The 12204-nt window shown below is 43.3% G+C and overlaps 1 protein-coding gene across 4 annotated transcripts in view; it reads right to left on the reverse strand.

Moving 5' to 3' along the window:
- MICU3 (mitochondrial calcium uptake family member 3) overlaps positions 1-12204 on the reverse strand; it is a 121875-nt gene that overhangs the window by 46781 nt on the left and 62890 nt on the right. For 3 of the 4 annotated variants that reach the window (XM_034770868.1, XM_034770870.1, XM_034770869.1), the window contains exons 7-8: positions 7231-7302; positions 4593-4631 (exon numbers count right to left, since the gene is read on the reverse strand). In XM_034770868.1, coding sequence (XP_034626759.1) covers positions 4593-4631; positions 7231-7302 — 111 coding nt within the window. The remainder of the gene's footprint in view (positions 1-4592; positions 4632-7230; positions 7303-12204) is intronic. The other variant, XM_034770871.1, reaches the window with a different exon arrangement.

Genomic DNA, 12204 nt, shown 5'->3' on the forward strand with positions numbered 1-12204 from the left:
TGGGGCGGAGCTGTCAGGGGGCAGGAGTGGGGAGAGGGATCGGAGCAGTCAGGGGACAGGGAGCAGAGGGGTTTAGATGGGTTGGGAGTTCTGGGGGGGGCTGTCAGGGGGTGGGGAGTGGTTGGATGGGGCGTGGGAGTCCCAGGGGTCTGTCTGGGGGTGGGGGTGTGGATAAGGGTTGGGGCAGTCAGGGGACAAGAGGCAGGGAGGCTTAGATAGGGGGTGGAGTCCTGGGGGGCAGTTAGGGGCAGGGGTCCCAGGAGGGGGCAGTCAGGGGACAAGGAACGGGGGGAGGGTTGGGGGTTCTGGGGGGGCGGGAAGTGGGAGGGGCAGGGGCGGGGCTAGGGCGGGGCTCCTCCCGTCCTCTTTTTTGCTTGCTGAAATATGGTAACCCTATTTTCAGTCTTAACCTCCAATTTGCATGACAACTGCTTGCCACCACAAAAGTGGTTCTGCACCCGCTGCGTGTACACCAGTTGGGATCTATATATGAGGGGTGGGCCCACTTTTGCAGGCACTATCCGCTGTGTGCACAAAATCTGAGGCTGTCCACAAATATGGCTCTGACATCTTGTCTTGGGACGCACAGCTCAGCCCTCCTGTGAGCACAGTGGCTCAAGTTACCTAGGCACAGCTGGTTAAAACAGAGGGCTTACAATGTGTCCTTCTCTTCTCAATATACTTGTAATTGAAGGGAACAAATTTGCTTTATGCTATTGTTATGCCAAGAGTGAGATCATTAACGGAAGTATCTCCATGCAGAGTACATAATACCGCATTAGTGAGCTGGCTGCACGGGGCATCCACAGCTGCTCATGGAGATCATGTTCAGACTCTGCTGTGTCTCTACTGAGGGGGAAGTTACTCTCTCTCCATTTACAAGGCTTGCAGTGGAGAAAAGGGCCTTGCACCCTCACAGGAATGATAATGAAAAGCAAAAATGAAACTGTATCCTTTGGTGATCAGACTGGAAGGGCACAGGTGGTTTTGCTGAGAGCTGGTTAAATGCTGCAGAAACAGCCTTCACAGACATTCATTTGAGTTCTGACTAGCTGTTTGGTTTGAACAGCTTTATTAGGGTTACCATACATCCGGATTTTCCTGGACATGTCCGGCTTTTTGGTCCTCAAATCCCCGTCCGGGGAGAATTGGCAAAAAGTCGGACATGTCCGGGAAAATAGGGAGGGAGGGGTCGTGGGGCTTGGGTCCGGGCTGGAGCTGCTGGGGCCGTAGCTGGAGCCGTTGGGGCCAGCGGGTGCTCGGCTGCCGGCCGGCGCTGCTCGCTCTGCCAGGGCCGGGACTGGGGCCAGGGCCGGGCTGGAGCTGCTCGGCCGGAACCACGGCCCGAGCCGAGCCAGCCGGAGCCACTGGGACTGGGGCTGCTCGGCCGCCGGCCGGTGCCGCTCGCCCAGGGCCGGTGCCGGCGCCCCAGGGCCAGAGCTGAGCCGGGCCAGAGACACTGGGGCCAGAGCCTCTTGGCCGGGGCCGGCCGCCAGAGGGAGCCGCTCGGCTGGGGCGGGGGCCAGACTGGGCCGCGCCTCCTTGCGCCCCCCGCCCCAGCTTGCCTGTCGCCTGCCTGCTTCAGGCTTCCCGCGAATCAAATGTTCGTGGGAAGCAGGGGAGGGGGAGGAGCAGGGGGGCGAAGCGTTCAGGGGAGGGGGCGGAGTTGGGGCAGGGGCGGGGGTTGGGCCGGGGCCCCCTGGATTGTCCTCTTTTTGGACACTTAAAATATGGTAACCCTAAGCAAGCTCCCTCCGTCCTGTGGAGATAAGGTTGAGGGGGACAGGAGCAGGGGAGGGGGACACCCTGACATTAGCACCCCTCTTTCTTCCCCTCTGCACAGCAAGCAGGAGGCTCCTGGGAGCAGCTCCAAGGCAGAGGGCAGGAGTAGCACATGGCAGTGGGGGGCCGGTGAGCTAAACTGCCTGGAAATTGATAGTCTGCTGGAACTTAGGGGAGCTAATGGGGGGCTGCCAGTCCACCCTGGTTCCAAGCCCCCACCAGCTAGCTCCAATAGGCTCCTCTTCCTGCAAGCAGTGGACAAAGCAGGCTGCTGACAAACAATGTTACAAGGGAGCATTGCGCAATTTTAAATGAGCATTTTCTCTAATTGATCAGCAATGTAACAACAAAACAACGTTAACCGGGACGACTTTAAGTGAGGAGTTACTGTAGTCTATCACACGACTTTGGAAGAATTCTCTCGTCTGAAGTATGGAATCTCATTCTGGGGAGCTTCCAGAAAGATCCATGAGAGAGTCACCCAATATTAAATACAATATACTGGACCTCTACAAACCAAAATTAAATTTTCTACAATTTTTAAAATGCTGCAAGTAACAACTGTAAACTGTTCTGACCAGTATACGGTTAGGTGCATTATAATATATTTTGTAGCTAACATTCATTAAAAGTCTGAACAAAAGATAAAAACTGATTACAGTTAGTATGCCTAACCTTTTCATTTCACATTTAACATCATGTTATGAAGCACTTTATCTAAATATAGATAAACTGGTTTTGATCCAACTGCTGATGCATCATGTTGATTATGTATATTTTAGTCAATGAAACTTCATTTTTTTTAAAACAGTAACTAAAAAGTTAGACAAGAATATCTCTTCTTAAACCATAAAATATAGACAAAATATGCCAAATAAGTAAAAAAAAATGTTCAACATAAATCACTGCCTCAAGAAGTTACATATACTTTTGACCACCTCGTCCTTTATTTAGATACACGTACTATTACATAATTATTCATTGAATTACCTGTCTTATTGGTGATGTACTTAATTTATCTGACAAAAACTGATTATTACTGATGAAGTTAGTATTTCTGAAGCATGCACATTTTATTTTTCTACATGTTACTTTTATAATAACCATCAATAATAAGATTGCATTCAGCTAATCAAAACCCACATGCAACTCATGCTGTACTAGTCTTAATACACATTCACAGCATGCACCAGCTTAGCTCCAGAGAAATATCATGTGTAATATGAAAAGACAGAAATAATCAAATTACTCAGACCCATTTATAGATACATCTTATGTAAGATGTAGCCTTCAGAGCTTGATACTATGAAGTTCTGAGTACACTCAATTGCCCCAGATTTCAATGGAAGCTGAGGGTGCTCAGGACCTCAGAGTTTGGGCTTTCACTGATAGAAATATAAAAGTGTTCATTATTCCAATTCCAGGTCCACATTCAATAGCATGCAAATAGATGTAATTCACCATTAGTACCACCCATTTCTTTTATTTAAAACAATTTAAAACCACCACTGTGCTGATTTATTTTTCTAAATGTGAGTATAAAAATAGACTTTTTTTTTTTACTAGAGTCAGAAAATTATTATAAATTTAGAAATGCTTAAAGGTAAGTTTTGTTAAACTATAAAAGGAAGGAAATATAGAGATATGAAGCATTAAGTCTTTCACGCTGACATAGGGCATGATCCAAAGCACACTAAAGTCAACAGAAAGGCTTCAATAGACTTCAAGTCAAGACTATAGAGCATACATTTTGCCTTACTATCATCTTATTGAACAGGTATGTATTTAACATGTCTGTGCTGCCTTACCTGGGCACAATTGTATGAAAGACAAAGTGACAGAGTTAAAATGTAGGCATGATCAGAAACAGTACTATGTAAAAATGGCACTGCATGTGTTCAGTTCAGGGATAAAAAAGTTCTAACCATTTTTTATTCTTATTAATGCTGCACAGCTACAAAAGTCATGGGAAACAGAACTGTATATACAACTTCAAATCCTAGCCCCTTTTCTATAAATGCAGTCACAAACTCCATCCAGACTAATTATCATGCTAATCTGGCTCAAAAGAATTAATTCCTCCCCATATAACCATGAAGACTGAGGCTTGGGTTCTTCCCTGGCTTTTTTATGCTAGGCAACCAGGGGGGACCTTTTAAAGGAATCTAAATCTGCTCTACTCTGAAAGGTCAAAGGACAGAGTTCATCAATCTGAAAATTCCTTCCACCCTCTGCCCCAAGAGTAATCAAGTGTAATAAAATCTGTCCTCATCTTGGGCTCTCTACCAACAGCCCCTGTTCTCATCCTACTCTGAAGTAGTTTTGTTTTATTTTATGAACAAACAGTGCAAGAAAAAAATGGTTGAGACCTTCTCTTCCCCTAAGCCCTATTAGGATAAGATGTTGGGAAACTGACCGAACCCTAGGAATATGGTTATTACTGAAGGCTCTACTGTTATTTCCCCCCTACCCCCTATTTTTATTATTAATTGTTGTTGGGGGACTTTATTTAAATAGGTTCACCACCCCACCCAGAGTAGGTCTACAACTCCTTAATACAGACCAGCTCTTTTTCTCCTTTTTACCTATCCAGAGGCATCCATTTCTCCTCTGGATGGGCCAGCCTGTTACTCTATGCCTGTAGCAAGCATCTGCAGCCTTCTATGGCTCTGAAGACAGAGTATACTTTTGACTGAATAAGACCCTATACTAGTAAAATTCATTTACTTGATAAAGAGCCAATTGTTATAACAAATGATTCCATCTCACTGGTGAAAACTATATACATAGAAAATATTTAGAGTACATACACTGTTAGTAGAAGTATGATATCCATAGAGTTGAAGGCGCTGACATACAGCAAAAATGGTGAAGTGAAGTACCACATTTCAGAATGAAACCAAAAAGAAAGAGAAAGAAGACAACACAATAGGTTAGGACAGGCAAGTCTTTATCTTACATGTTACTAGAAATGTTGGTATTTTTTTTAAATGGCGGAAAGCAAATGGTTTTCTTTTTTTACATCTTGTTTTTAAGACTCTTAACACAGAAAAAAGTATAGAGCTGAGTACATTGCAACCATGATAAATTTAAGTTACAAGAAATATGCTATTCTACCCCCCTATTTTGTCTCTGTAATATTCTCAAAAGTTTTCCTTCTAGGATGAAGTTTCTTTTGCTTAGACTTGGCCTAAACATGTCAATAAAATTAACTGAGCAATTAAAAATGTTTGCCAATGTGAAAAAAGTTGTGTCCCTTAGGGTGAACAAATATTCTTTTCTGTGCTTGGGTTATTCAAAAATGTGGTAGCTCCTAACATTCAAGTTTCTTGTGGTTTGGGGGCCAGCCTCTGGGAAGAGAGCACACAGACAGCCCCAGATAAATATGCTTTTATGTTATGCTTTTAAAATTCAAATAAATAAATAAAAGGATTTTGCTGTACACAAAACAGTTGTTGAGCTGAGGGCTAGAATCTATATCCCCAAGTGGCCCGGTACCCATAATGGTAGCCATAGGCATAAGAAGCAGATATATCCAAGTGGTACCTCCAATGTGGGGTTTTGGCCCAATCGATTTGCACAGTGCATGAATCCACCCATTTTCCAAAGCAGGATTGGTAGAGACCTACCACTGAGATTACAGGGACATAAGCCCCTGCTGCTGCCTCACCTAATGCAGCCAAACCACAACTTTTACACTACTCCTTGGCCTTTCACATACATAAAAGTAAACCCCAAGATTTGACCGATAGTCGTCAGTAAGAACAAGTTCATTTGAAATGAAGACATATGTTTCACAAATAGTTATCATCAATTGAAAAAATGTAGTGGTCATGCACAGTACTTAATTTTTGTGGCATTTTTAACTCACACAGAGGGAAGATTTTCAGACATACATATACATGTTTAACTAGTGATCTCTCTGGTGAACCATATTCAGTGATCTTTCAATAAACCTTGTTCACAAGAACAATGAAAATAAGGTGCTTCAATACAAAGATTTCAGTCTGAGTACAAAATCATAAATTAAAAGATAAGCAAACTAAGAAGCACATTTCTTCAAATGTGTCAAAGGATTTGGGCTGAAATTAAGTATGAAAATAGTAAGTCCATATGAACATTTCTGAGAAAATTATGAGGGAGAGAGAAAAGAAGATCAGCATGAAGGGAGTCTTTCAACTTACATTTAAGATGGTAGTGAGGTAATTCACTCTCATTATGGTAGAAGACTACATTAGAAAGTCTACTAGACTTCTTAGATTCAGAGTAAGTTATTGATTTAAAAAATAAAACAAAATGCTACTGTAATTGTATTTTAAAATAACAGCTATGTATACTTTTCCTCTTTGGGGATCTTACAACATTTATTTTTTCAGGAACTTTGTAGCTCGCTTTTAGGTCCAAAATGATCCTATTTATTCTTGGGGGAATTCTGCGCCACTGCACATGTGCAGAATTCATTCCCACGCAAAACTTTTTTTTCGCTTCAGAAAATATATTCTGCTGGAGAGGTGCTGCACTTACGCCTTTCACCCAGCAGGGGCTGCTGTGCCACCAGAACAGAGAGCAGCCACTTCTGGGCAGGAACAGCCCCAGCTGTGGATAGGGAAGAGATGAGGCTGTGTTCCTCACAGCACCCTGCCTGTGAGGCTGGGTCAGGAGGCACAGGATATGGCGGGGGGGGGGGGGGGGGGGGGGGGGGGGGCGCAACGAGCGGGGGGGGGGGGGGGGATTCAGAAGGACTGGGGGGGAGCATACGGGGGGGGGAGCTGAATGGGAGTGAGGGTGCAGGGACACATGGGGACAGGGGGGGGAGATGGGATGGCTTAGTGGGGGTGGAGGCACACCTGGGGACAGAGGCAGATGTGCCTGACTGAAAGAGAGGCTAGGGGTCAACCAGGGTCTGCATGGGGGAGGCTCAATGACAATTCTCCTCCCCCCAAAACCCCAAATATATTTCTCTCACCCACAGCTGGGCTCTTTCCCAGCAATTAATATGCCTACTAAGGATTCTATTTGTCAAAAAACATTTCCTGAATCTTTTTTTTTCCATATTGTTACAGACATACCTGCCCACATGTATTTTGAAATAAATTACTAACCTAATTGAAATTGGTGTGATTATATTGTGTTATTTTGACAAATAAAATATGCAGAATTTTGCAGAATTTTAAAATATTGTGCATAGATTGTTTTAATTTTTGGTGCAGAATTCCCCCAGGAGTATTTATTATTCTCCTCTCAATAAACAGGCTTAGAATCAAATTGATCCTTTACATTGTAAGGAGTTATGTGATTCGATATGGTACCTGGAGTTGCTCAGAAATCTCAAAAGTGATTAGTAACATTAAATAAATATTCTTCTTAATTAATAAATATAACCACACTTTTGAGCTACATAAAAAAATTCAAGAATCACAAACCTACAATTATTCTAATTTTACTTACCAACATTATACGTTTCTCTTCATCTCCTTTTCTTTCTCTCTTCTCATTTTTCTTTCTAAATATCTCTTGAAGCTGCAAAACAAGCCAATTTTATCTTCTGATTCAGAAACAGAGCTACTATGCACGTAACAAACAGTGCAGAATTGCCCCTGTGTGTCAATATGTCTACATACACAGAGCTGTATACATACATACACATGCTGTAAAAAGTTTAGCTATTAAATATAGTTTTAACAGAATTATCATTTTATATGACCAGGGATAGATAAATGTTCCAAAACTGTACTACCTTATACTCAGACTCTCACCTTCTAATCTCCAGCTCTCCTGACCCCCTTCTCCTCCATTTGAAAAGGCAAAAATAATTGTTTGTTTTTAAATAAAATACAACGTAAACAGCACCCTTAGGGAACACATATTTTAGAGCAAGGGCCTCAGGGTCCTCAGAGTTTTACATCATTCTCATCGTTTTAGTATTTGAAACTGGACGAGACAAATTCTGGAGAATACACTGTTGGGAATAATGCTACAAACCCAAAGTGATGGACCAGATGACCTAATGGATTTTTTCCTATCTACAATTTCTATAATTCTATGAAAAGTCACATCTGTGTCTCTTACTCATACCCATGAAATAATTACTTCTGGTAAACAGAGCATAACTCCTGGCTCATGACCAGGAGTTATCTGGTCATTCTATTGGGTCTATTCTATTGACAAGCTATCAGTGTTGCAATGCTACTGTGCCCCAAGACTAAGGAGCAGGAGTGAAGCTCTCAATCTCAACCAGCAGTGATCAAAGTAGCAGCACAAATCCCTTAATCTTTCGAACAACAGAAAAGAATCACCTCTATACTATTCTCTGTTTTGACAGCCTGCAAAACAAGCATCTGAGATCAAAAATCAGATCTGGATCCCTTGTGTAATAGCACAATTAATCTTAAGGACAATGTTTCTATGGTCACAGGGTACAACAAATTAATTACATTAATTTCATCACCTGAATGTGTAAATCAAGAAAATAGATCACTTATCATTAACTACTTAGCAGTGATAGTTCCAGAAGAGTGAAATAGTATGAATTTTCCATTTAAATCTGTATTACCTTACAACTTCCATCACAATATAGAGCCAAAAATCATAGTAAAAGAAGAATCAAATGTGTTTATAATCAAACCTCTTAAAAAGGATTAGCATAATACCCATGCATGGTTATCTAAATCTTTATAAAGTCCATTTATATATTATGTCAATCATATATTAGATATTGTCAACTGCAAAACATAGATTAATGCAGTATTACATTTCAGAACTTATAGGCTAAACAGCCAAAAAATGCAAAAGTGTTCCTATAGCAATGTTAATTAGTCCATGTTGCACATTTAAGATATGTAGTATTTTGGTTTACTATTTACACTGATGAAATATATATCGTCATTTACACAAAACTATATGTACAATTTAGACAAATTAATGTTGCTGTGAAAACCTTAATTTATTTATACTAAACCTACATGGGAAATAATTTTCCCATCCCATGAGAATTTGAGATTTCAAAACATTTTCTTATTCCAAATTCAGATGAATAACACAATGTAACAAGTAACTCATTTGGTTATATGATGGTTGAAATACCACATAGTTGGCACTCATATACTACACACTGCATAATTAAAGTAATTATACAGTTAAACTGACTTGTATAAAGTGTAATAAACCTTACTATTAGTGTGATATCATGGTTTTCAGTACTTTTTAAACAGTTTATAGTATATCATATACAGGGCCCAATTATGCCCAAGATTTGCATTGTGTCTCTCAAAAGTTTGTAATATTTTATGCCCTATAGGTGCTGTTGATATGTCGGCTGTTATGTTTCCCCTGTACACAAAACACAATACACATTCTAAATCTAGATAATTTATTTTTTCAGATCAAGGAAAACACCAAAGCCAGATTTGTATATGCAGTCCAGATTCTACTCATTGCCTGAGTAACAGAAAATAGCTACATCCTGACTGCAAGTGGCTAATTGAGAATTCCTCCACGGGAGGGAAAGACAGAGATCTCATCCGATACAATACTGATGGAGTGACTACTGAACTCTAACTTCTCCCCATCATCAACTTCTACTCAGGGACTATGTCAGAACATTGCTACACTTTGCCAATTCTCAGCAGGGCTATGCGTGCATAAGGTTCATAGCCAGTTTACATCAGTTAAGGCCTAAAGCTTACACCAGAGCTGGGGCTGGAGCCACTACGGCTTGAGAATCAGAGCGTTAAAACTGACTCCCTGATGGCCTGCTTGTCACAGGAGGGGAGGTGCAGATCTTGGCATTGAGAAGAATCTAGCCCATAAAGTCCCATAAAAAGGAAACAGAGACAAAGGCCAAAAGTGGGAGAACTCAGCACATTACACAATGTGTTAGCATTCTACTGTTCAAAGAAGACATATCAGAAGTCAATTTATTAAATACAATTTATTCCAAACTCTTGCTAGCATAAACAGCACTTCTAAGTCTTGGAAAATGATTCTTCAGCAGGGGAACTCTCTGTTTGCAAGAGACAACAGCAACTTAATTCCTTTATTTACAGTAGTACCTTGAAGATACGGACACCAGAGTTATAGACTGACCGGTCAACTGGACACCATGTGAAACCAGAAGTAACAAATCAGTCAGAAGTAGAGACAAAAAAAAAAAAAAAAAAAAAAGGCAAATACTGTATGTATTGCAGGGGTAGGCAACCTATGGCACGCGCGCCGAAGGCGACACGCAAGCTGATTTTCAGTGGCACTCACACTGCCCGGGTCCTGGCCACCGGTCCGGGGGCTCTGCATAGAATCATAGACTTTAAGGTCAGAAGGGACCATTATGATCATCTAGTCTGACCTCCTGCACAACACAGGCCACAGAATCTCACCTGTATCAAACCTGTGTCGGAGCCATTGAAGTCCTCAAATCATGGTTTAAAGACTTCAAGGTGCAGAGAATCTTCCAACAAGTGACCCGTGCCCCACGCTGCAGAGGAAGGCGCAAACCCCCCCAGGGCCTCTGCCAATCTGCCCTGGAGGAAAATTCCTTCCCGACCCCAAATATGGTGATCAGCTAAACCGTGAGCATGTGGGCAAGACTCACCAGCCAGACACCCAGGAAAGAATTCTCTGTAGTAACTCAGATCCCTCCCCACCTAACATCCCATCACAGGCCATTGGGCATAGTTATTGCTAATATCAAAGATCAATTAATTGCCAAAATTAAGCTAGCCCATTATACCATCCCCTTTTAAAAAACCTTATTTACTTTACATACAACAATAGTTTAGTTATATATTATAGACTTATAGAAAGAGACCTTCTAAAAACGTTAAAATGTATGACTGGCATGCAAAACCTTCAATTAGAGTGAGTAAATGAAGACTCGGCACAGCACTTCTGAAAGGTTGCCGACCCCTGCTGTATTGCATCTTAAAGGTAGGAACATCTGGGCTGCCTGTCCCCACCCCCATGTGCAGGGCAGCCATTTACAGCAAGACGCTGGGGCTGCCAGCCCACGGCAGCTGGATCCAGCAGAGCAGGAGCAGGGCTGGGGTCTGCACTGCTTTCACCCCTACCCCGCCAGGAGGGAGATGTGCTGTTTTTACCCACCCTCCCCCAGCTGGAAGGGGAACGGGCTGTTTTTACGCCCCCCGTTACCGAGAGGGGGACACTCTTTTTTCTCTCTCTCTGTCTCACGCGCACACACACACACACACACACACACACGAAGGACAAGCTTGCAAAAAGTCATGCCTGCGCTGAGTAAGGAGCTCAGCTGCTGCTGAAGCCTAGGCTGGAGAGTCAGCCACTGGATCTGCAGCCCAAACTGCGCTTTGTTCAGAGTTACGAACACTTCAGTTACGGACAACCTCCATTCCCGAGGTGTCCCTAACTCTGAGGCACTATTGTAGTATAACAGTGAGGGCACAACAAAAATCAATATTTTACATACCCCTGCCAATGTGCTTCACAGATGACAGATTGTTTCAGCCCATATATCCATTCACACTTTGACTTAGCAGAGACTAGCACAAATTATCCCAGTTATTATGGTGGAGGTTTTGCCTGCTAGAAATTATATGAAGCCAATGAAGGCCCTCATCCTGTAATACACTATGCACAGGCACTCCACACGGGAACAGTGATAAACCCAGGGTAGAATCAGGAACTAAGCCTAGTCATCTCATGTGAACCATTTAGATGTAAAGTAAAAAAGCATTTCAGAGAAAACATATTAAAGCAATAAAAAAAAAACCCTACGTGCATGCTATTAAGCTTAACAGTGATCACCCCTGGTTGGCATCAGTCCTTCCAACCCTTCCCCAAGGATTGGGGCCCTTCTCTTGGACAGAAGGCCCTGTCTGTTTTCCAGAACATAATGAAGCCCCTGAGTCAGCTTAAACTCAGGTTAATTACCTAAAGTCCTTCCTTTGTCTTTGGCTTCTGGAGAATCCAGTGGAACTAGCAGGGATGGCGAGTTATATGGGCCTGTGGTGCCCATGCTCCAGCAAATTCAGGGCCCGGGGCCCCAGCTCCACCAATGTATGGGACCGGGTCTCTCCTCAGGCCCCACCTGCCGCCTCCCCCGAGGGTATCTCGACCCCCGCGTGCTGTCCCCACGCGTCTCCCCCAGGTCCCATAGCATCCCTGCCTCAAGCGGGTGGCTGCCCCCTGCAGCTCTGCGCTGCACTCCGCAATGCCAGCTCCTGGCATCAACTGCTGCCGCAAGGTCCCAGTGACCCGCAGCCACTAGTGCCAGGGCCGGTCTGACCCAGGCTGACCCTGCCCTTACGCCTCAGATGGACAGACCCTTCGCTTTTCCAGCGGGATCGTCCACCAACACAGGGGGCCCCCGTGCCCGCAGTCACCGCTCCTGCTCCACGCTGGGCAAGGGGCAGCCCCATTCCCCACCCCCAGCGAGGCTACAGTGAGGGG

The sequence above is a fragment of the Trachemys scripta genome, chromosome 5 (genome assembly GCF_013100865.1).
Source record: "Trachemys scripta elegans isolate TJP31775 chromosome 5, CAS_Tse_1.0, whole genome shotgun sequence".
NCBI classification, from domain to species: Eukaryota; Metazoa; Chordata; order Testudines; family Emydidae; genus Trachemys; species Trachemys scripta.